Genomic DNA, 26,097 nt, shown 5'->3' with positions numbered 1-26,097 from the left:
GTTTGGCAACATGGCTGGCCCGCAACGGCATCATTATTCACACCAATATCGGCAGCATTGTCACGTGGTTGCGACGGTGAAGAATGCTGCAGCAAGAGTGGCAAATACGGAGCTCTTTATTTGGGCGAACTTGTGCCCAGAAAATGAAAACTTAAAATACGAGCGCTACACGCTGCACACGGATAGCAGCGAGAACATTCATCAGCCGTCGAGTAATCTGATCATCGGTGGAACGCGTCGTCTTTGATACATCAGTCATCGCATCTTCCAGCGTTATTGCTGGTGCTCGCGTAAGCTCTCGAATAAACTTCACTATTTGCGTCCGGCACGTATTCTTGACAGAATGATCTCAACCAACCATGAAGCTTCTCAATCATTACGGCGCGGTCTGCGTCAGACGTTGCTAACAATCTTTGTGGATGAAACCCGCATACATCAAAACAAAGCAGTAAACAAGCGTGGCAGTAATATCGCTAGCAATATTAACCATGGTACTACCGATTGCACTATCGATAGTTTGTCGATAGTAGCACTATCGATAGTTTGTCTGCACTATCGATAGTTTCAAGAGAACTATCGATACTATCGATAGTCAATTTACCGATAGTTCTGCATCACTAATGCACATACAATTTCTTCACTCGCTCACAGCTGTTTCCGCATGCATCCATGGAGGGGCTTTTTGCCATGGTGTGTTTTGTGTCAGGGTCACCATATCTCCAAGAGGATCTCCAAAAAACACCTAAGGTTTTTGCCTTAATATAAATGTGAACTTGCAAAATGGTATTTCCTGAGATCATTTTCGCTAGCACTACCAGTGCTGGTCCAGGCACATCAACCAACCCAATGCACTATTACGCTCTTAATGGAGTACCATAATGTCTTTTCGAAGCTGTAGAAACTTGACCGCATGCTGCTTGTACAAAAAAGGTTTAGACAGAACGAGTATGAAGGTCGGTGGCCTCAGGCCTTTCCATCAACTGCTAGAGCTCTAAGCTGCAAATGACACCACAACCTTCTCTCCAAAGAAAGGCAGCATAGGGAGCTGCCGGGAGGGGCAGATGGGGCTGTGTGTGTAGAGACAAGATGTTTTGTATTCTCCCTCTGTATTTACCCCCATTGTTAGCATATCCTGTAAATAAATGCAAACAGTTTTGTTTCCATAGTATAACCCTGACCAAACTGCATCGTCCTTTTATTGCTAACCTTGGAGAAGAAAAAGAAAAGAGGAACACCACTAACGTAATAGTAAAACATGATTGTTGAGAAACAAAATATGTTAATTTGATGCTAAAGTTAGTTCCAAAAGAGTGGGCCTGGCTTCAATGACATTATTATAAGGTCATGACACAGCAGAATATGTTGATACTGTGTGACCATAAGGCACAGTATGACTAGTCTATTCTCAGCTGCCTTGTACCATGACAACGACATCCATTGTGAAAGTGCTGGACCACCGGTCGCAAGAAACCTTACAAGGGCTGGCAAAAAACTGTAGAGATAACTCGTATGAAACTATCAAGGCTGACTACTTACAAAGAAAAAAAGAAAGCATGTCAACATGACATAGCTTGACTTGGTGTTTACAAGGCAAATGACGTGTGTATTATGCCAAAAATATTCCAAATAATAGAACTCATGCAAGGCCTCAGTTACCAACAGCATACAATCAAAGCCATATGCGACACCAGCATTTGATGGCATTGTTTGCTGCACATCACCTAACACACAATGAACTGCAGGTTTGGTGAAAGTAAAATTCATCGCTATGACAAAATTTTAAGCAAATGTTATCCCATTGAAGCTTAAAATGAAGGATAAGTCTATCAGGAAACTTTAAGCACTGCTGGTATTGTAAAATGCTATAAAAATTTGCAAATCGGATAGTACAGTAGTCAGATCAGCTAACCTTGGCCTAACCTTAACCTTGACTACCAATCTTCAGTAGTAAAATGCCCCTGCTTCTAAGAGTGCCGCACTTGTTCTATTATCTGTAAGCCCAGTATGGATGTCTCTTTTGTTTCCACACAGCCATAAGCAAAAATTGTTATGCAATTATTTTTACCCTGTTGATTGTGAATGTTTTACATGTTACAAAGTGAAAATAAAAAAAATATCACAAAATGTCTTGTTAAACCTTGTGCTGGTTCTCCACATTATGGAACTTAAAAGCCATTCTCGATGTTTAACTGGCACCAACCACCGTTTAGGATGGTCTCGATGTTTTGAAACCGGTTCGGTCCCTTTCTAGGGGATTGACTGTTGCATCAGTTGAGAAAGTCAACCTCTGAGGGAGCGACCGAACCTGTCTTGAGCCGTTGGAACCATCTTAACCTGTGGCTTGTGCCACCTCACCATAGAAAATTGCTCCACCAGCCAGACAGATTTCTGTCGGAGATGTTTACATTTAAAACTGAAAACAGTGTACAATTAAAAGTAATTAGTTGGTGTAACAAGTATTGGTGGTCACACAGAGAAGAAAGGCAGGTAGGAATGATAAAAAACCAAGGAAGTGAAGGAGGAAGAAAGGTGAGCCTATGCATCGACTGGCTGGCTATCTTGTGCTGGCATGAGAGGGCGAATAAAACACAAGATCAAAGACAATGAAGTGAAGTGTGCTAAATAAAACAAATGTACACCATGCAGCTGTACTCCCGCAATTGACAGCTGTTTGCTCTTGTATTCTGTGAGAGAGTTATCAATAAATGACAAGAAACGTAGAAACATACACACAACAGATCTCAAGGAGAAAGAGAGAGTTCAATCTAGAGGTTGATATGACAGGCTAATGCTGCCACAAATGAGCTAGCTGGAAACTGCGAACTGTAGCTGTCAATATAAGCCAAAGCTGCTTCGCTGACCATTTATACACAATGGCACAAATCATTTTGAAACAAATGGTAAGTCGAATACGTATGTATGTTGAATAGGGTACACACTAATAGAGAATACACAGTCTTTTCTTTTTCCTTTTTTTCTGGCTCTCAGTGTCAGGCATAGAGCAATCATTAGGAAATGTCGAGGGCCACATCAAGCGTCACTAGTTCTCAATACATAACAGCTTTTAGTTGTAGTGGGTGACCCCACAGATTCCAAATAAGTGATAATGCCCTGTGTTCCTTTTATCATGTGCAAGCGGTGGTATGCAAATGCAGCTTCTCATAACAAACGTTATATTAGTTCTCTTTATGCTTCACCATATGGGATAAGTTGTATGCACTAATCACAACTTGGTGATAACCTCTATCATATCACAACAGTGGTAATAGTGTGAATGGAGAATTCTTATGCCCAACTTGATAAAGCTATTGGTCCATCACGTGGTGTTAGTGCTGCATGCAGACAGTCCTTCCACACACCAATGACATCATGGTTGAATACTGAACGCTATAGTGGCGGCACACGCCACTGGACAATATGCTAACCCTTGTGGACAAAGTAGTTTACAAGTGTGTTGTGCACACATGAAAGGCAAACTGGGTAACAAGGCATACGCAAATGAGCTGGTCAGTGTAACCTGTGTTAGGATTCGCATGCTACGGAGGACATTTAAAGTTTATGCCATTTGTATGTGTGCTATCTACCTTGAAACATTGAAGAATTTAAAGTTTATGGCATTGAACTGCGTGAGACCACAAAGTAAACTTGGCAGAAGGGAGGCCAAATACAAATGCTTACGGAAAGTGTTGGTGATGCCATGGTTTCTCATCAACCTTGTGGTTACTCTGGCCTGGTATCTGCAATGATATAAATGGCGCACCTTATAAGTTGACAGCATAAGTAGTGAGCTTATTATAGTTTTATATATAACTACTAAATTCATAACCAGAAATATTAACATGAAAAAAGAAAAAGAAAGAAAGGCAGTAAAAAATGTGAATAAAAATTAAAGCATTGAAAGAAATGTTCGAACACAAGTGAGTGCAAACTGAAGAAAGCAGCTGTAACATGATGCAGGTAAGTTGCTGTACAATGAAACATACAATAAAACATTAAGAGCTATACAAAGGCACAGAAAGGAGCCACAGCTCATGCGCAGACAATGCTAATTAGTAAGCATTAAATTTTTGAAAACTAAGAAAATGCCCAAATGTGTTAATTTATAGTACAATTCCGTGAGCTCATTTTTGTGGAATAGTTCTGGATGCAAAAAGAGGCAAATAACATCATTTATCCACAACATATAGTAGCATGCATTTGACGTAAAACGACAGTAAACAATTAGTAAGCCACACCATGCAGTTGTACTCCCGCAAATTTAATGCCCCATCAGTTCAGAGAGAGCTGGTTAACAAACACTCACACACAGTGTCAAGGAGTGCTGGAGCAGCATGTTGCTCACACCCTTCAATGGAGCAACAGGCGATGTTGCCTCCATGGTCTAACTGCATGGTGGCCTAATGCATGCCGCTGCTTTTCTGGTGCAGTGCACGCTTCCAGTCTGTGCTTTGAGCAAATATTTAAACGACTGCCACAGTGCTTCACCCTGAACAAAGCCGACATGTGCTGTAAGATAAGTCAGTATGCATATGTGGCATGCACAATAGTTTTCAAAATGCCAGAGGTAATGCTGGTCTTGCTACAGTATTGCTTCTTGATGAAAAAATTGACAGCTTTCATATCCCATCTCGAAATGATCGTCACATTAGTAGACATCACCTGGGCAAGTGCCCACAAGGTTCAGCATACTTCAACTTCACCATCTCACTAGTAGGTTCAAAAGATCCTTGTAGTGCAGTGCAAGTGCAAACTGCAGCGAGGTCTCTGGTTTTGCACCAATCAAAAGAAAGTAGTGTAATGAGGTGTGCCATTAACTGGCACTAGAGGTGCAGCAGGCCACAGCTGAATCGAAACTGACCTTAGGTTGAAGTATGTTCGAGCTTAACTGCAATCTTCGTATCCCATCTCGAAATGACCGTCACATTAGTAGACATCACCTGGGCAAGTGCCCACAAGGTTCAGCATACTTCAACTTCACCATCTCACTAGTAGGTTCAAAAGATCCTTGTAGTGCAGTGCAAGTGCAAACTGCAGCGAGGTCTCTGGTTTTGCACCAATCAAAAGAAAGTAGTGTAATGAGGTGTGCCATTAACTGGCACTAGAGGTGCAGCAGGCCACAGCTGAATCGAAACTGACCTTAGGTTGAAGTATGTTCGAGCTTAACTGCAATCTTCGCTTGAACAGTATGGATCACTTGCAAAACCGTCTGCTCTGTGCTAGCAAAATATTGAGTAGCCAGCCGGTTTACATTTATGATTCCGAAACTAAAAAGCTGCCATTGCAATGGAAGCTGCCAAATTCATCACAGCTGAAAAAGGGATGTGAAGTTCATGGTCATTTGAAGTCTACGTTGATTGTTTTTCTTTGACCTTCATGGAATTGTCTACATGTAACTCGACAAACTCCTTGACAAACTGTCAATAGCAAGCATTACTGTGAGGCTTTGACGTGCTTAAGAAAGAGCATTTGATGCTAACGTCTGAGAAGGGGAAGAACTGGCTTCATCACCACAACAATGCACCCACTCACAAATCACTTGTTCCGACAGTTTCTGATTTCTGAACACATCCCCGCACTTCTGCAACCACCCTATTTACCTGACCTTGGCCCCTACGAAACTAGGCCCCTACGAAACTTCGCAACACCTAATCACTCTCTATGTATGCTCTAGCATATTTTGGTTGAGATGTGTCAATGGCTGCTTGCATATGTGTCACGAGTGACCTTGCATACACTCATTCATAAAAGTGAGGTTTCTATGTTATACCTCTCACAAATTGGCGCTTTCGTGCACACGACACTCGTGTGGATGCTTGAAGGTACACTAAAGTTAAACACTAAATCATATATTAGACTGATAAATTATTCCTTAAAAACTCTATTGTCGTTAATTTAACCATCATAGGTTTGTTACTAGACGAGAAAATTATGGTGAAAGTTTGATCTTTCAATTTCGCAGCGAAAGCTCAGCACCTGAATGTGAATGTCCACGTCAAAGAATTTAGAATTTCTTTCAGGCTTTGGCCACACAGACAGAATAATAAAGTTTCCTGAAATGTGCTATGTTTCTAGCTCCCTTAGAGCACAATGTAATTCATTTTCACTAACAAAGAATTGTGGAGGCCCTAGCAGACGCTGTAAAAGTCTACGATGTCACGGTGAGTTGGTGCGTGAACCTGTATTTTCTTTTTGCACGTTTTGCTTAGCATGCGCCTTTTGGTTGCAAGAGTGGTGTTTTTGGTATTTTGAAAGGGGTAATTTACTAATACGAGGGAAATCGTTTTCTCATTGGTGTCCCTTTAAGACACCTCAAGTTTCCTGCTAGATATCTTCAAAGTGGGCGAAGTATGCCTATACAGTAAAAGCTCGTTAATTCGAACTCGGTTAGTTTGAACTTACATTTCATTTGAGCTGATACCCTGGGCCTGGCACAGCCCTGTGTAATTCTATGGGAGAAAGCTCCCGATAATTTGAACATGTCGGTATCCACATCGGCTAATTCGAAATGGGAGCCCCTGGTTTTCAACGCTCATCGCAGAAGTCGGCCCACAGTAATCCCAATGCGTTGCAAAACAAAATCAAACCAAATTTACTAGAGATGAAAAACAGTGGAACAGCAACATTTCTCGACAGATGAGAATTCATACGCTACACCGGAGCTCTTATGCAAGCTGCAAGCGATGCTCATAGAGTCACGACTGAAGAAACGCAAGCAAATGCAAATTACTGATTACTTTTAATTTCCGTTGCCTTAACTCTGCCATGCAAATAAATGTGTATGTTTTGGAGCGTAGATAGCATCACACATTTCGACATTAAAGTTCACTGCTTACATGAATGCATGTCAGTGGTTGTTTCTGGTGTATCACTGACTGATCAGATCAATTCATGCCGTTCGCTGTTCGAGCTCCATGAACTTAATTTGCGAAATCACCTGCCACAAGTGTGTAGTAGCGTCTAATTCGTGATAACAAGTCCAGAGGTGGCTTCTTTGGGTTCTGCCCCTACAGTGTGGCACGATGTCGGTTCATTCTAGCGTCCGCCCTCTAATTCAAACTCCGCTTAATGTGAACAACTTTGCAGTCCGCTTTGAGTTCGAATTAACGAGCTTTACTGTAATGCTATCATGAAATGTGTGAACAACGGTTTCTGTCTTCCAGCACAGCAGCACTGCTCTTACCTACGATAAAAAAAACACCTCTCTTGCCAAAGATGCTCTTTGAAATATCTGGCACATGTGCCATACGCCAGTTTCTCACACTCTTCCCTTATGACCGCAAGTGCTTTGATACACTCCATTAGACTAGATTGTCTTTGGGATGAACCCATATTTCTTGCTACATGCATTCAAAGTGGTTGAAATTCACCTATACCCCAATACTATTCAATTAAAAACCACAAGTGAAGTCTTTTCAGAGTTCACACAATGGGGAACTCAAATGAGCTGCACAGAATGTTAAGCAGGACCACTTGCTTTTCTTGCTTTAAAGATGTGCTGGGTTACTTATTTTGGTAGCTGCAGTATAAAGCCATGACACTTGAGCCAAATAATGATGTTCTGTGTTAGTGCACAGGCAAAAATTTAAGTGGTCACTCCCTCATCAGAAAAGAATGTGCCTTTTTGGCAGATTTTGGCTTGATAGCTTATTTCAGACAGAAATAAAGAATAATGATAGGGCTACAAGTACTGATAAAGATTTGGGCAATAAATAATAATGCGGAGAGAGGTAGAAGCAAGCAAATGGGACAACTGTCCTGATTAGCTGTTACTACCTTCATACGTAACGTATATGTTTGTGTGCTTGATAGATGCACCTCATAGACTAAATGAATCTGGATAGTGGCACACAACAAATATCGACGAGTATGCAGAGGTATAAACAAGCAAACAGGACAAACAAGTGTCTGTCCTACTTAAATGTCTCAATCTTTATAGGTAAGGTACACATATGTTTGTGTAATAAGATGATGACAGATGTAGAAACAAGTCAACAGGACAAACACTTGTTTGCCCTACTTACTTGCTTCTACCTACCTTTGCAGGTAAGATATGCTGTTCGAATGCTTGGTTAATGCCCTAGATTAAGTAGCCCTTTTTTGAAATACTAACTTCACAATTTCTTTCATGAAATATTGGTTTTATAAAATGCAGGCAGAGACCACCTACACCAGAAAAATCACAAAAGAATCTATGATTGCATGATGTGGCCCTTCAACTTAACTGTGCACTCAAAAGCCTGCAGTACACGTTGGCAATGTTTGGTCATTTACTGCTCTGTCCATATATGTACATGCTTTCTGAAAACACACGTGTGGCATACACTAACATGAAAGTACTCATATTCATCTTAAACGTTATGACTGATACTGGCACTTCCTTTGAAGGTTTCAATTGGGATGGCAATGAAATAAACCTGACCAGACACTGATGAGAAACGCTTACAAGGCATATCAGTTACCAATCACTTTCATGAATTCTCTAAATTTGTCTTGTGAACTTTTTCTGCTGAGGCGAAAGGATATCAAAGTTCCTTCTTTTTGATTTTCCACAGTTGTTTTAACTAGGGGGGTGGAACTGCAACTCGCTGATTGAACAGAACTGCTGAAATCTGCTTCAAGCTTAAGCAGTATTCTTCTCTGCTAAGTGGTGCAGAAACCCAGGATAGACTCCCACATATTGCATCCCATTTTTATGGGTCAAGCAGTCATTGTTTACAAGAATACCTCCCAAGCATGGCAACTTATGACTGCCGCTACAGATTTGACACTTGCAGCATGACACTGCCCTGCCAAGTTAAAAGCCATCAAATCCCAAAGCATGTGACCTACAATCGTGATTATTAAATTAAGATGATGTTGATTTTACTTTTTTTTTTAAGCCTTTGAATGTCCAGTTTTAGGAACAAAATATGATGCCTTCATTTTTCTGGTTTCTTGGCTCTCTTGTCATTTTCCAAATGAAAAAGATAAGAACAAGGTTCTACAGCAGTGCAGTACGTGCATGATTGCACATGTCATTCATTGATATGACAGCGCCGTTACGATGCAAATGTTTCCAAGGCTCAACAAATCGTTTGCAACAGTGGCACAGTGCCCTCCAGAATCTCCTCCGTTGGCTAGTTTCAAAGCCAACCTGTACAGCAAGTCACCTGCAGCACGTTCCACAACTTTTCATTTCCTGCTAATCCAAAGTAACATTCTCTCAAGTAAATTTCCACAGTAGTGGTAAAGGTGACCCCTCACATTATGTACAGCAGAAGACAGAGCATCAGACGAGGGACCCCTCCATCCACTATGGCTGTCAGCCAGGCCTGCACTTCGCTGCTCCCACTGCTGAAAAATAGCCTTACGGCAGGGAGTAATTCACAAATGTAAGGCCACTGGTTCTGAGTGAATTGACAAAATACCACCACAAAAAAGAAAAGAGAGAAAAAAAAGGCAGTTTGAGCACAGTCATATGTTCAATGTAGCATGTACAAAGAACAAACCACATTCCAGACTTTACTCACAGAAGTACACATTTTCAACTCTCCAAACTGGACTTGGGAAGCCAATTGGCGACCCTTGACCAGGTCCGGCAAGCTGCAATAACCAGTGGGGACCTGGATGAGGGGCTCCACCAGGGAGCCATATTTTAAGGCTCCAACAGTAAGGCTCTACCATAACCACGGAGACTTATTGTTGAGTTGTTTCTCTCTCAACCTGTCTTTTTTTTTTTTGCACTGCGTGAATGTCTAAACCTTGTAAAACCAACAAAATACATGGGCCAGCGCCAGAGTGTTCTAATAGGCTGCTACAATTTTTCTCGACCAGCTCATGTGTTCCTGCAAAACACTATCTTTCAGCACCAGTTATTGCAATACTGTGATCGCATGATAAGCTTTCTGGACATCTTGACACCATGAGGCCAAGAAAACACGAGAGTCACATGCAATCTGCAGTAGTAGCTGCCCGCAGCAGCAGCTTATCCACACTACTCGCCCATCCATGCAAGCTGCAAATGCCGGCGTGCCACATGAATTGTTCATATCTGAACAGTGCATGTGGCATAGTGCTGTTGGAAGTGTATGGAACAACTGCACACTTTTAATAGGCGATAACCGAAACGCACTTTCATTCCTTGCCTCCTCTACAAATTAGACTGCTACCGGTAAATCTCCTTGTGGGTTATTACACTCACAACTGTCACTTTTGTCACTGCCACCCCTATTATGATGGAATACTCTACTTATCTGAAGGATGGTGCATATGGCATAGTGCCGTTGGAAGCATACTGCACAGTTTAAACAGACAATGTCTGAAATGTGTCTTCTTTCCCTGCCACCTCTTTCCTTGGGATTGGTCTGAGCGTGCATCGCTCGCAGAAACAAAAACAGCCCAAAGTCGCCACGCTGGTTCAACAACCTAAGCAATGTGCTTGAGCATTGCTTGCACAGGCAGCAGAGGACGGGAGAACAGCTCACTCCTTCACTGCTGTTGCAACACCTGTGCTGATCAACTGTGGCAATGGCATCGGGAAGCGCATATGTTCATTTGTCAAGGAAAAGCTGAAAGGGCCCCTCACCGGGCCACATAGCAAATTTTAGTTAGACGCTGGAAGTTGTTGTGTGCCGAATGAAGAGCAGTATGCCGCAAGAATTTTTCAAATCGGTTCATTACGAGCTGAGAAAAACAATAATTTGTAGCGGCGCGAGACGATGATGCGAGGAGGCGAGTTTCAAACCCTTGCCACTCGCCCCGTGTAGCCTTAGCAAGCCAAATCCCTTCCCTGCCCTCTTCACTTGACACATACGCATGAACACGTCATGCGCATGCAAGACCACGTGCGCATGACGTGCCCGAGCCAGCCCGAGCACGCGAGCGGCGTTGCACGGCCGCTACCTATTTTTTATGTAGCGGCCGCAGGCGTTTTGTCGGCGTTCTCTATGGTGTACTGCCTGTTTCTGCGGGACGGGCATGAAAGTTGAGACATTTGTACGGGCACGAGAGTGGCGGTTTCATGAGCCAGTGCCGCATTAACGTTTACTTGGACGCGGTAGAATAAATGAGCATAATGAGTGCTCGAACGCGCCAGAACATCACTTTCGTTTCCAGGGCTGGCGTCTGCTCGATGCGCTAACCGCGGGGACACGAACGCACGATTAGTCCCGCATCTCGCTGCAATTCACGAAAAAAAAGAAAAAGACGCACACATTCCCTTTGTGTGTCTCATTATTTCTCTCAAGTTTTATTAATCTATTCAAGCAACAAATTACACAAACTACACATGTCGTGTCAAATAATTATCGCACTGTCACGTGGTACTGTCGGCGACGTCAGAGCACAGTCGTCTACGTAGAGGAGCGGCGTCACAGCACTACCATCTACGTAGGGCCATTTTCTCGTGTACGTCATCCCCTCATTCTCTAAAGCGCGCACCCGCGAGAGGAAGGGCAAGCAGCGTTCACCTTGAAATTTGACCCATTTCCGCGGCGCGTAGCGTTGCAAATTTTGGCAGACGTGATCGTGAAAGCCCAGTGTATGCATTGCGCTCGTTAGCTCAAAATTGTCAAACCTGGTGAGGGACCCTTGAACATACTGTTGGTTGTCGACCACAATCTGAAGAGTGAGTGCATTGACACAGAATTTAATTTGGACTGCAAGCATGAACTGTGTTGCCCATCTGTTGTGTTGGCGGTCATGTGATAAGCGCGTACAAGTGGTGCAAGGCTATGCGCACTCACTGCGTGTGGTGAAGGAACCAGCACAGTTGATCGCATAGGCAATTAGCGCATTTTGTTTTAGAGATCATGCTGTGGGTGGGTTGAGCCAAGAAAGCAGCTGGCTTCAATACATGCAGTCTTCACACGCATCAAGTGGTTGATATCACAGAATTCACAGAGTTTTGGATACGTGGTGCTGCTCAACTTTTGAAGCAAGGAGCTGTATGAACACATCGCTTTTCACGGCAGCATTGTGATGAGTGCTCACGGTCAATGAGCAAACAACCTTGTTTGTGCGTTTGTTTAGGCACATTACAACATGCTTTCGTTAGTAGGCAATGATTACTTCAATTTATACTGCTAATATAACTACGAACCTTACTTCATCTCCAGTCCAATACTTTGGTATCTCTATAAGGGCACCTACTGTCAGACGAAACTGACGATTTAGTAGTTTCAGACTATATGTTTTTTCAAATAATACATTTTTTTTCTTGCCTTCTATTTTTTAAACGTACAAACAGGGTTCTACTGGTTTACACAAACCAGTTTCAATTTCAGTACCCAAAAGTTGAGTGAGTCATGACACCATAACACATGGCTGGCTCTGTTTCTACTGCTGATGTGGTTACAGTGCTTAAGTGCAGCTAGAAGCATATGCAACACTCTTAATAACTTTTTTATATGCAATGGCTGCATATCTAGTTGTAGTATTTCCAAATGGAGGCATTCAGTTTTGCTGTGTCAGAAAGTCACCACACTGTCTATGATGCCAGGACCGGCATTTCGAGAAAACTTTAGTACTGAATTAAAATATGAGTGCTTCCCAACCAATGTACTCGCTATGCGCAATTCTTTAAAATTCAAAAGTACATTATTCATGCCTCAATTACAACAATGTGACTCTTTAAATACTGGGTGGCCTGAAAGGTTATCTGAGGAGCCTTGAAAGCTCTTGCCCTCAATGCTGGCTGGAAAGATCTGATGGAAACACGAGGATGTAATACAACGTGTACTCCTGGTGACAACAGTCTTCGAGACATGGACTCCATGGCAAATGCGAATTTCTGCTCCATTCACGGATGGACCTTCCAATTTAATGGATACTACAACTACAAACTACTACAAGCTGAAGCTTTCATCTTCAAGAAACAGTGCATGAGCGGACAACGGACGAAGAGAGGAACAAAGACAAGCGCTGCGTGTTCCTTTCTTCGTCCGTTGTCTGCTTTTGCGCTGTTTTTTGAAGATGGATTACCAAATAGCCCAACCTCAAACCTTGCTGGAGCTTTCAATTAGAAGACGCAACGTTCTCAGCCTAAGCCAGCATTGAGCTTTTTCACAAATCTCTTGTCCCAAGCACTTTCGTCCCCGATAGCACATGTGCACTCAGAACAGTATGCACATGCGAATGCTTTTTTTTTGCAAATATGCTTAAAAGGGTCACGAAACACTTTCGCAAGCTATGGTCAATTGACCTCAGTATCAGAGTCTACTGCCTCACGAATCGACTGCAGCAAACATTTTTCAAATCCATTAAGTACGAGTGGAGTAACCAGGATTTGTTGCACGCTTTAAGCGCTTTCTCTCTTCTTTCGTCCTGACGAATGAGCTTAAAGCTACACAGGGAAGAAAGAAGCTATGTCATGTGTGTGCCATGAAAAGTGATTGCCTGGCATTATTCCGGTGCATGCTAGTGTCACTACTGTGCAATTTTAGTGCACTATAGAGCATAGCGCCCAGCGCGTGGTAGCACCCCGTGGCAAGAAGCGCATCTGATCCAAACGCTGCTTTTGGTTTATGTCAGCTATCAGCCAATAGCAGCAATCTGTTGTGTGACGAAAGATCTGTTGGATGACAGCCCTCCGAAGGGATTGCACAGGCCTCTGTACGAAGAGAAGGCGCTTGAGAAAGTGGCAAATTCGCACTCTGCTTGTGAACTCTCCTTGCCATGCATGTCTGCAAGATTTGGCTGAGCTGTGAAAAGCAGCGTCTGCCTTTCGCTGTATGTGTCAGACATTTGATTCTACTGTAAGATGAAGTCAGGGGAATTAATTGTTTAACATAACTTTGGTTGGCACTGTGCCGAATGAAAAGGTGTGCTTTGCCAGGAGTGACCTTAGGGCCTTTTGTGCAAGAGATTCGGTAACCAGGTGAAATTATAAGGCTTGTGCTGAGATTCGCTGACACCATTAATCAGAAGTTGCTGTACAGGCAGAATTCCATTTTCACTTTCTGGGAGGATACTGCTGCTGCACACCAAGCAAAGAAACCTCTGGTTATTGATTCGTAATGCTTTTGTCTAGGTGCCGGAGGGCGCTTCAAGATTTGTTCAAATATGAACGTTAATCAACTAGCCAGACCCGCCATCCTGTTGTATGGTTAGTGACATTTTCCTGGTGTTTCTGCAGTCGGTATTTCTAAAAATGTATCCACTCTGATGCAAAATCTTTTCGAGATTAAAGCTAAAAAACCTATGAAATTCAAACTAAGCTGCGAAATAATTTCTCCATTAATCAGTATTTTGGAATATCACAGTTTGCGTTAACAAGGGTTTACTGTACTTAATGTGTGGTAAGGAGGGTTTTACATTCGAATAATTCACCAGTGACCTTGTTATTGTGTAACCCTAGCTTGTATCAAGAAATTTCAAGATGACTTTGCATGCCCTGAAAAAGACAAGACATTATGTCACAGCATATGAACTTAACCTTCTGAGGGTAATTAAAACATGAAGACAACTTGCAGAAAACACTTATTTTTTTTTTTTCGTGAGGGAGGATTTCCTGTGTGGAAAAGACAACTGGGTGTCTTCAGATAAGAACGTCAGTGCATGTCCGTGGACCCCCTTTAATTTCATTGAAAAAAATATATTGTGTTTTGAGTCCCTAGGGTCACGAAACCATTCTTAGTATTCCGAGCCCTCTCGCCTTCACGTTTTTCGAGCGTTTCGGGTGTTGGCTGAGGCTCGGTGCCGCGAAGGTCGCGGGGCTCAGCGAGTGCCAAAGCGCGCCTTCCAGCTCGTGCGGCGTTCGATATATCCGATGGCGGGTAAAAATACCGTTTGATATAGACGTGCAAATTTCTATACTTTTACAAAGGATTTTCAAGGGGATAATTTACGAGTTCGATAATAGCCAAAAATTTGATATATGTGGGTTCGATATATCCGTGTTCGACTGTACCACATGTTGTTACAGATTCAGTTAGAGCATGCACTGGGCTTTAACTCTGGGGAGATTAAAGAAAATCGAAGATGGCCTTTTTTCTTTAAATTGCATTTCAAAGTATTGCATTTTTATAGACATGCCTTCACTTATGCATTTTTGGTTTGCGTTTGACACCATTCTCGGCAATCATATTTAACATAATTGTTAAACTAATGTGTGGCAACACTCTGGGAAATATGGAAATTCTGAGTATTATAGACGGGAAGCAAAAAAAATCTGAAACTAGAGCGTTATTGAGCAATGTGCTGTATTTGTGATTTTTGTTCATAAAATACGGGCAACAAAACTGCAAGTTAACAATATTTGGCAAACACACGTTACTCGTAGTATGCCAAGCAAAATTTTGAGACTCAGAGCTACAATATTTATCTTGTAGGACCTCACCAAAATCCCATTTTCGCGCAATTCGCAAAAAGCAGTTCTGCTGACGTTGCTTGTTGGGCGAGTTGGAACGAGTCAGCCATAACGTTGAGTGGAGACTTCCGAATTTTTTTATTAACGCAAAATTTTTTTTTCGCAATACTAAAATGGTTTCATGGCCCTGGGAACTTGAAACGCAAAAATCTGGGGTTAAACGTCCCAAAACAATGACATGAGGGACACCGTAGTGGAGGGCTCTGAAAATTTCGACCACCTGGGGTTCTTTAACGTGCATCTAAATCTAAGTAAACGGCCCTCAAGCATTTTTGCCTCCATCGAAAATGTAGCCGCCACGCCCAGTATTCGATCCCACGACCTTCGAGTCGAGCACCATAACCACTAGACCACCGTGGCGGGGCCCACAGTGGGTTGTCATATGGAAATAGAGAAACGGCTGCCAACGAAACAAATCAATGCTCTCAACATTACTCTTCTCAACATATCCTTGGTGATCTGGTATCATTTACAACTAGCACAAAACATACATACACCATCTAGAAGCGCATAGCCCCACAAGAGCTCAAATTGACTTCAGGCTTGCATGAAAAGCAAGCAAGTTCTATACATGCCAGGCATTTCGTTTGTCTCTTTTACAAGTATGTACGCACTTGATGAGTTCAGCTTTTCTTCCATCCTTAAAGGGTTGAACTGCAGTGACAAGAAGTAACATGAAAAAGGTTCATGGCCTAAAGAAAATATACAAAAGAAATAGAACTACGAGCTTTTTCCGTACACTGAATTCTGTTAGAATTAGATCTCATGGTTCACTGGACATGCTTTAACACGTACTCATGTATTACAGTTAGCCACATTGTTAATGAGCCTGTTCACAGCAGTGCATCAACTTCAACATGAACTACAGCACCAGCCAGTACAGTGCATCAAATCACATATTCTTGTGTTCTGCAAAACACACAGCTCACACAAAGTTCACACACATGACAATACCAATCCAAGAAATATATTAGTGAATCAGTAAAGAAAACAAATACTATGAGCACTGAATAAACACAGGCAAATTGTAGACAGATCAAGCACAGAACAAAACATATGCAACCATTCACAGTTAAATAGTCAAGTTCATAGCAACAAGAGCAAGGTTGGAGGACAATAATGCAACAAATGACTTCTTAAAGTTGCCAATCCCAAGGATGTAAATAATCAAGATAAATCAATTGACGACACAAAGCTCACCCTTGCTGCTGGGAGAAGCCTGACAATTTAGAAAACTTGCGAATACGAAAGAAATGTAGCGACAAACCATCACAGTTGCTGCCTCAGATTGGTGCTGCTAAGTCATAGATTTTGCCAGAATTTCCTCCCCCTACACATACTGCAACACCAGTATAATTCATGAAGCCTCAGTTAAAATGCCAATTATAACTTCCCACAAAATAGGTAAAGTCAAGTTACATGCGTCCTTTTCTTTGCAACTCCTTCCGGTCTTTATTAGGCTATTATTTCTTCAGGCCAGTTCATTCACAAAGACAGGCAATATCCAGTGAAAACATAAAACAAAGAAAATATAAAACAAGAGATAAAACCTAACAAATTCAAACAAGGGCCCGTTCAATTTTGACCAATCTTCTTTGCGCTGGATACTGGCATACCTGTGGTACCCATCATTACCACTGCCTGTTACTTTTACTCAGAAAAAGTGAGTTGCGTTCTGCTGTGCTTGTTTTGCCTACTACGTCTTGTCCAGCATGAGGAGTTGTGGTAGGGCACCTGCATAGCCACGTTACGAGTTGGTCGCCGGTCCTTGAGCGAAGTCGTTCCTTTGATGCCCCTTTTCTCTGGTTCCCCTGCCTTGACTGTGTGGCCATCATTCTCCAGCTTGAAACGCACTTCTGAGACACTCTTCTCTGCTGGTAAAGAAAACGATCACACTGGTAAGCAAGGTTATGAGTAAAAAAAAAATTATCCAGCTTTCTTTTTTTTTTTTTTGTTAACTCTGTAGGGTGATTCCACGTAAGATCGAACAAACGATGGCTGGTCGACCTCTCAAATTTATTTCAAAATTTTATATATTATTGCCTGATGAGTGGAAAGAAGAGATCCGCAATTTGTTTTGCCGCCAAAAATTTTTTCGATACACAGGAAATCAATAATGACGAAGAGGTGGAGTGGAGCGCTCATCCGCTCTGCTGTTTTGGCCAACTTTCGTTATGAATTGCACAAAGTATATTAAAGTTAGGTAGCTGAAATTTATTTACCTAAATATATGCATGTTTTTGCTTCTGCTCAGGTATTTTTAGTTTTTATGTGTAGTGTAGATGTTTTTATAAAAAACCTCAAAAATGGCCATATCGGCAAAATTTTCTTTACTTTGAAGGTCTTTATCTCAAAAAAGCCTTGTAGCAGAGCGACAAAAATTCTGCATTACGTTCTTCGCATGCTTATCTATCAAACTGCCAAATGTTGTATTTATATAACTTTTCAGTAAAGAGATATCATCGGGCTAAGTTCAAGAAAACACCGAACAATGGAAACTTCTGACGACAATTAAAAAAAAACCCCATTTTTTAAATTTCTTAAACTTTGTCCACTTATTCTCCTCCACATCAGCTTTCACAATCATTAAAAACATGTTGCATAATGTCGTTGCACTAATAGTTACGGCCCCTCCAATGAGACCCTTAGGCAAGGATGGGCAATTCTGACTTCTTGCCCAGCAAGTGTATAAAATGCAGGCAGGATTGAATTTCTTTTTATTAAAAGGCCAGCAGGTACCTAAAAAGGTGTCGCCGGCACTGAAGACGTTAATTTTGAAAATATTTGGTCACTGCAGCGGCCACGAGCGCGGGGCTACCGATCAGGCGCACGCGCACCCGAGATGCTCGTTGTAAGAGACGGCGCAGTGAGAGCTCGTTTTCGCGTCCTCAGACCGATTGAGTTCGAAACAGCAACACCTCTCGGGTGACTTGAACGCACGTGCACCGGTAGTCGCAGTGATCTGGTTAATTGCGTCGATTTCTTTTTCAGGGGGCATAAGAATGTCATCGTTAAACTGTGCGTTCCGTGAAGATCTTTCATTGCAGTGGTAGCAAAAGCACGCGTGGCACAAGTAGTCCGTCTCACTGACAGTCACTGATCTTTCGGGCGTTAAACGTTCCTTCAAAGCATTTATGTCTAGGTCGGTAACTCTGCGAAATTTTGGTTTCTTTGCAATAATTAAAGGACTATTGACACGATTTTGAGACATCGCAAAATGGACATTTTTTGCTTCGTTGGTATGCAGTGTCCACGCTGTCCACACACTGGAGTCGGAGAACACGTATAAAATATTTTAATTTGACTTTGAAGTTTTCGTCGCTGAGCATTTGCAAGCCAGCCACACTGCAAGGACATTATCCCGACAAGTCAAGACAGTTCCTCCGAGTTCACGAGTTCTGCGTCCTGCATGCAGTCTAAATCGTAGAAATCACTGTCAGGGTCACTGGACGACAATTCACTCATCGTTGTCTATTGCACCTCGAGCAGATGACGGATTTCCCGCTAGTACGTCGCGAATTTCTGTATCTCCGTGACGTCACACTGCTATGAAACGACACTGAGAAGCCCCCCCCCCCCCTCGATATCGAAACCGAAAGTGTCTTTTTAAGGTGGCGCTAATTAAAATATATAGGATGCCTTCCCAGGCACCACAATAGTCGTTTTACGTTTCTCGACACCAGTATTTTTATTTAGAGCAACAATCCGAAATTTTTTAAAATTCGTGTCAGTACTCCTTTAAGCTTCTTGTGCTTCGAAAGGTAGTCTCCACAATAGACTCACTCAGAGCTATACTTTCTCGTCATGAGACGCACAGGAGGAGTAGAGTAAGAGCAAAGCACAAGAACTATCCGCGCCGAATGAAGTGTGAACAGCGCACCGAACGCGCGGCCAGTTCACGCCGTCTGCTGCCGAAATCTAATATAGACAAGCGCATCCGGTTACCGATAGTTTTGCTTTTCTTTCCTTTGACAATCCATATTTTGCTTTGCCACTGGAGCGCCAAGTTCATGCTTTCCACTGATCGCAACTGGCGCAGCGCAGTTTCTGTGGCAGCAGCGTGCGTGAAGCGAGCGCTCATAGCTCCCTTGTAGAGTTTTCATCTTGCTTCCATCTCCGCCGTGTTATCAGCGCCTAGCTGAGATGCGAACAGAGGGCGGATAGAATAGCGAAGCTCCAGTGCACGTGCGTTCAAGTCACCCGAGAGGTGTTGCTGTTTCGAACTCAATTGGTCTGAGGACGCGAGAACGAGCTCTCACTGCGCTGTCTCTTACAACGAGCATCTCGGGTGCGCGCGCGCCTACTCGGTAGCTCCGCGCTCGTGGCCGCTGCAGTGACCAAATAATTTCAAAATTAACGTCTTCAGTGCCGGCGACACCTTTTTAGGTACCTGCTGACCTTTTAATAAAAAGAAATTCAATCCTGCCTGCATTTTATACACTTGCTGGGCAAGAAGTCGGAATTGCCCATCCTTGCCTAAGGGTCTCATTGGAGGGGCCGTAACTATTAGTGAAACGACATTATGCAACATGTTTTTAATGATTGTGAAAGCTGATGTGGAGGAGAATAAGTGGACAAAGTTTAAGAAATTTAAAAAATTGGTTTTTTTTTTAATTGTCGTCAGAAGTTTCCATTGTTCGGTGTTTTCTTGAACTTAGCCCGATGATATCTCTTAACTGAAAAGTTATATAAACACAAGATTTGGCACTTTGGTAGATAAGCATGCGAAGAACGTACTGCAGAATTTTTGTCGCTCTGCTACAAGGCTTTTTTGAGATAAAGACCTTCAAAGTAAAAAAAATTTTGCCGATTGGGCCATTTTTGAGGTTTTTTATAAAAACATCTACACTACACATAAAAACTAAAAATACCTGAGCAGAAGCAAAAACATGCATATATTTAGGTAAATAAATTTCAGCTACCTAACTTTAATATATTTTGTGCAATTCATAACGAAAGTTGGCCAAAACAGCAGAGCGGATGAGCGCTCCACTCCACCTCTTCGTCATTATTGATTTCCTGTGGTTCGAAAAAATTTTTGGCGGCAAAACAAATTGCGGATCTCTTCTTTGCACTCATCAGGCAATAATATATAAAATTTTGAAATAAATTTGAGAGGTCGACCAGCCATCGTTTGTTCGATCTTACGTGGAATCACCCTGTAATGATTAAACAAAGCTCCACACCAAAGTAATTAGAAAAATTCATTTTTTACTTCTTGGCATAGAGTGTGCATTAATACTTAAAGGGAGGGGAGGGAATTAATATATAATTTCCATAAAAAGTTAGTACAGTGCCTATTCAGTAACTGCTTTTCTGAACTATGTTTACAAGTGAGTTTGCCATGCGTTAAGTTTATATAAATATTTGGAGGCATCAAACTTGGCATAGTACAACTGATACACTGGGTGTCGCAGCGTTAATGCAGTCAAGCCTTAGCATAATGAATAGATATAATGAACAATGGGACATGAAGAGGTGACTAGAAGTCATGAAACAAGGAAATGTCATTGGACACAATGTTTTGACAAGAGTACATGTCTTCATCAGGGTAAATCTCCTAGTTTGAATGTTGCCTCCAGTGACATTCGTGGTTAGATTCCCGTCACTTCAACTTTTGATGCTCCCTTGAACTTCTGCCTCACTGGAATATAACATGGTGCACAGAAAATTGCTACGGCCAAAATCAGTGCAAAGCGAACATTTGCTTATAATGAATATCAAATGCTACAATGAGGGTATTTTTATGTCAGATACACTTTTGTTAGTTAAGACTCGCAAATGCAAAAGAAGACGATAGAAGCGCTTTCATAATGAAATAAGATACTCCTTGGTTATGTTCACAAGCTATTACACTCAGACTAAAGTGATTAAAGTGAACTACTGGTCAGTGCTTACCTTAACCTGCAGTGAATGCATAAATGCTTCTTTTCTGCTACAGCACAAGGTGCTCATAAACAGGTGAGCCAAATGATGTAGAAAATTGTATAAGGGCATCATTACCCATATGCAAAACCAACATTTTTCACTTTAAGCAGCAATACCGTTTACTGATACACTGATGTTGTGGCACATTTCCAGTAGCAGCTTTGCGTGCTCTGCATTAAGCAATAAATTGTAGTCGCAAGCCATGGACAGTGTATTTCAAGCAGTCCACGTATGTGTGACTTCCCAACTCTCGCTCAAAGCACAACTTTTTTTTTTCAGAGCAAGGGCACATGTTTAGCTGTTTAAAATTTCAAATGCTTCCACACCACAGATATTTTCATATTTTACAGATATGATTGCCACCGCATCATCTACACATGACACGCTCGTTTGTTTGCAGTGCTCAAACCTGGTGAGGGGTCGTATTTGAGCATTTCCGGATTAAGAAATAATGGAGCACTACAAACAAAAAATATGGGAGTAGTCTTATAAGACGCTACAGGCCACAGTAATTTTATCGATACCTTACAATGACTTGAACAGTAATTTCGGCACTTGGTCGTAGACCAAATTCAAGATACTTTCTACTCACCAGGCCTTCTCGAGTCCCCTTCAGGTTCGATGGACAGTTGCTGTATCTGCTGCATCACTTGGTTCCGCATGGCTTCTGTGTAGTGGCTGGCTATGTACCGTGGTGGCGTTTCCTTTGTCAGCACAACCACATTTTTGCTGCAGTACAAAGACCAATGTTGAATGCTGGTTCATAGGTGGGTCAGTATTTCTAGTATTTCATTGTGTAGTAGTATTTCAACTAGGGTGAACTTTTGAATTTCATAAACTTATTTATTTTATAAATTATGCTGATACCAGACATATCGAATGTGAAGGAAGGTGCTGAAACAGTCCTATATATCGATAATTGAAAATATAAAACATCTCTATTTGAAGCATATTTTACAGCTCTGCATATCTGACCATGTATTGATATAGCAAAAAGTGAAAATTTACTAACTCGTTTCGTTAAAGCCAAGTTCAAACCTAGAAAGTTTACTTTTCTTGCGCACAAATGTCACAGGTTGTTCGTGCTGCGAGTGGTTTTTGATGCACTGATCACACTGGTAACCCTGAGAGCATGCATTGCTAAAGTGCATTTTGTGCACAACTAAGTGCTTGTTTTGCTTTTTTTAAGGAGATGGTACAAATGAACACAGTGCAGAAGCAAATTGGCCAGTACAAATATGATTCATGTTACCATCAGTGTGCCAGTACTACGAATCGTACGTAGACTTGCATGGGCCCATATCCTTTACCAACAATTGCTTAAAGGGACACTAAAGGCAAATAATAATTTATGTCAAAGTGAAAGGTCAATGTTGAGAACATCTAAAACGTTGATATTATCAATAGCAGTGCTCTCTACTAATCAAAAAGTTAAGGTAAACGTAGGACACTATATGCACCATTAGTGGGACATTTTGGAATGAGCCCGATGAAGTCAAGAGTCCCGAGTACAATTAATCACTAGTACTCAAACTACTTATGATAAAAAAGAACATTCCGTGCATTACAACACGTAATAAAATGCCGCTTGTGCATTTGTTTTATTCATGGAAAAAAGAACTTCTTGGCGTTACCATGGAGAACACCGCAGGTCGTTCAAAAGTTCAGTTTTCGACGGGCTGCGCTCTGCTCACGCGGTTGCATCTCAGTGGTAGTTTCGTTATCGTGTACTGCTGCGTGGGCTTAGCACGTTTATTGTAGACGCTCTAATGGAAAGTTCGACAAAATGCCGCGTCTGTGTGGTGTTGTCGGATGCCCAAATGGTGTATGCCGCTTGAGCAACAGCAGCTGCAGCAGAGAAACAGACATTACTTTCCACTGAGTGCTGCAGAATGAACCCCTACGCTTGAAGTGGCTGAGTTATAGCTGACTGCCGTGCCTAGAGAGACCCATCGCGACAAGCTTCGATGGTTGTTGTTGCTGCTGTGGCTCTCGCTACTTTCGCACTGCTGCTACTCTACTGCAGTTGCCCCCTGCTGGCCGAGCTAAGCTCCGTATTGGCTTGGTTGATGGTCACTATTGCGCTGTATGCACAAGTAACCGCAATGTCAGCTGCCGGGCAGTAAAGGCAGGCAACGTTGTGCAAGGCAACTGTTACATCACAAGGCCTCTTCAGGTGGGCGATAATCTGACAAGATTTGGAGTGGGGGACCTTGCTTGGTCGCGGATCAAAATTTAAGATGGCAGTGGAAGAGCCACTAAAAATAATAAATGAACAGCCGTGTTTCTAACGAAATGCTATATTGAATACGCATGCGTTTTCTGTTTTTATTCGCCCTTGTTGAGCAAATAAAAAGAGTGATTAACGCAGCGAAAATGGCTGGAGGGGAGAGGGGGCGCTTGCTCGGTGATTGGCGCATATTTCAAATCTCCCAAAAAAGGGAGGGGGGGTGCTTGCTCGGGATTTTATGGTAATATTAATTTCTTTCTTGTAAGATGCAAATGCCATCTCTACATGTGTGCTGCTCCGTCGCCTCACTGTCCTTTCATTCTTGGCCCTTCCCTTTCAGTCACAGTGTTGGCAACACCACACAGAAGATGTTACACAGTCTACTCTCATTACAACAAACCATAATAATCCAACAAAAAATGTCTGTTTCATGTGAAGACTAATACAAAAGCATGGCCGCGACTGCTGGTGAAAATATAGATACTTTGTCGCTGAGTACGAACAAGTACTATTAAAAACCCGTGGCCACCTCTGAAATTTCAAAAGATCATTGAATTGATGCTGCATGTTTCGACTACAGCCAAAATGCTGCCGAAGAAAGCAAGATAAAAGAAAAAAAGAAAAGGATCCATTCACAGCCCGTGCACCAGTCAAACACGTCCAATGCATAAACCGTCAAATCTCGCATAAGCGATCTGCCGGGAATAAGGCCCCAGCTAATTAGCATGAGGACACAGTCACACCAACAAGCATCCACACACTGCATGTCATCAACTTTACCTCAGATTGGCTGGCTTGGCTAGAGGCTGAATTTGGCTAGAGGCTGCCAACGTTGCCAGCCGCAATTTAAACATGGCGCGGTCATGTCATCGGCACAGCCCATGTCGGCGTGGGAAAATATGTTTTATATGCCTAATTTAGGAAAAAAAAAGTTGATGCTAATTTTTGTGCAAGGTTTCCAATAGTCCTTTGCAGCATGGTCGGTCAAAAGTGACGTTTGCTGGTGGATGAAACTAAGGATAAAAAACTTGAAGCACGCTTGAACTTCACTTCAAGAGTAGAATGCGACAGCGTAGTCAGGCCCCGTGTGCATCGCCTTCTCAATTGCTAGCCTAGCTTCCATTCTCGGTGCATGCCTCAACCATGCCGTAAGGAAACTGACGACTGTGTGCATAACTTTGGCCATTTCCAACTATCCTAGAATGTCTACTGCAAGTACAGTTGTTAAGTGCCCACTACGCCATAATTCTTCCTTTTTCGAATCAGCGAAGGGCCCACTACTCGTCCGTAAAGCAACACGCGAAGCTACGTAGCTGCTCACTTTGTTGATGCTTTTGCTGATGATAATGATTAAATATGTCTGAGCACTTTGTAATGGGTGGGCCTTTAAAACACCCACTCATTGAGCAATTCACATGTTTTGACACTTGGCGTGATTCTACGCTTCTGCCGCACAATATTACATGCGTTAAGGAGACTCCTTCCACTAAGTGACATTCATATAGCATTTTTTTCCGAAGCAGTTTCAAGCAATAACGTAGCTCTGTGGTAGAACGCCTGCTTGCCATGCAGACGGCCTGGGTTCTATTCTAACTTGGACCGAAGTTTTTTGTTATTCATTTTATTTGCATCTTTCTCGATTTTTTAGTCACGGACAAGATGATGATTCACAACCAACGACACCAATGCCGACACCGGAAATTTCTGCAAAACGAGCTCTTTAACACTATCGTGTCAAAATGATCCATTATTTATTTATTTCAGTATACTGCAGACCTTCTCGGTCCAAGCATGAGTGGTAGTACATAAAATGGTTACAATTGTGTCGAAAGTGACGAATACATTCCAGATAATAGTTCAATGCTGGACAACAGTTTCAAAGATACACTTCTTAGATAACATGCGAGCACAATTCAAAAATGTAACATACTAAATAGAAGAAAAGATATTGCCGATTTCCCGAGCAAAAGATTCTACCGTTTCACAGTTCACCGCAGATGATGGTAGACTATTCCAGTATGCTATTGATGATGGAAAAACAGAGTTTTGATGAATGTTGTTGTGACTTTTAGGCACCCGTATTGTCTTGTTGTGGCTAGTTCTTGAGGAGTGTCTGTGGGGTTCAAGGAGGTGTTCTGTTCTGGATATTTTATAATGCTCATGATACAAATTATACAAAAATTTCAGTTTGGAAATTATTCTACGTTGGTCAAGACAACACAGTTCGGCTTTTTTACGCAGAGCGGTAACACTGGTATGCCTGGAATAGGTAACTTGAAAACACAAATCAAACTGCTACATTTTGGACTCGCTCAATTTTGTTTATGAGAAATTTGTGATGTGGACTCCAAATGATGTCGGCATACTCTAGTGCGGGCCTAATCAGTGTCTTATACGCGGTTAGCTTAACCTCAGGTGGAACGTTCTGTAGTTTTCTCTTGAGAAACGACAGCTTTCTTTGCGCTTTCGAACAAATAGCCGCTATATGCGGTTCCCAACTTAGGTTGGATGTTAATATAACTCCCAAGTATTTTACCTCGTTACTTTTGGCGATTTCCGAATTTGCTAATCTACATGGAAAGCTAAGAGGCTT

The 26,097-nt window shown here is 42.1% G+C and overlaps 1 protein-coding gene across 2 annotated transcripts in view; it reads right to left on the bottom strand.

The window, feature by feature from the left end:
• The window catches only part of LOC119393792 (nonsense-mediated mRNA decay factor SMG7), a gene marked incomplete at its 3' end in the record, with an annotated part of 93,827 nt that overhangs the window by 17,490 nt on the left and 50,240 nt on the right, over nt 1-26,097 (bottom strand). Inside the window, 4 exon segments of one of the 2 annotated variants that reach the window (XM_037660956.2) lie at nt 3,679-3,737; nt 9,244-9,345; nt 17,081-17,220; nt 21,867-22,003. In XM_037660956.2, the coding sequence (XP_037516884.2) occupies nt 3,679-3,737; nt 9,244-9,345; nt 17,081-17,220; nt 21,867-22,003 (438 nt within the window). 2 annotated transcript variants of the gene reach the window in all.

The sequence above is a fragment of the Rhipicephalus sanguineus genome, chromosome 1, assembly GCF_013339695.2.
Source record: "Rhipicephalus sanguineus isolate Rsan-2018 chromosome 1, BIME_Rsan_1.4, whole genome shotgun sequence".
NCBI lineage: Eukaryota > Metazoa > Arthropoda > Arachnida > Ixodida > Ixodidae > Rhipicephalus > Rhipicephalus sanguineus.
Note: the sequence above shows the minus strand (reverse complement) of the source record. Positions and strands in the feature narration are given on the sequence as shown.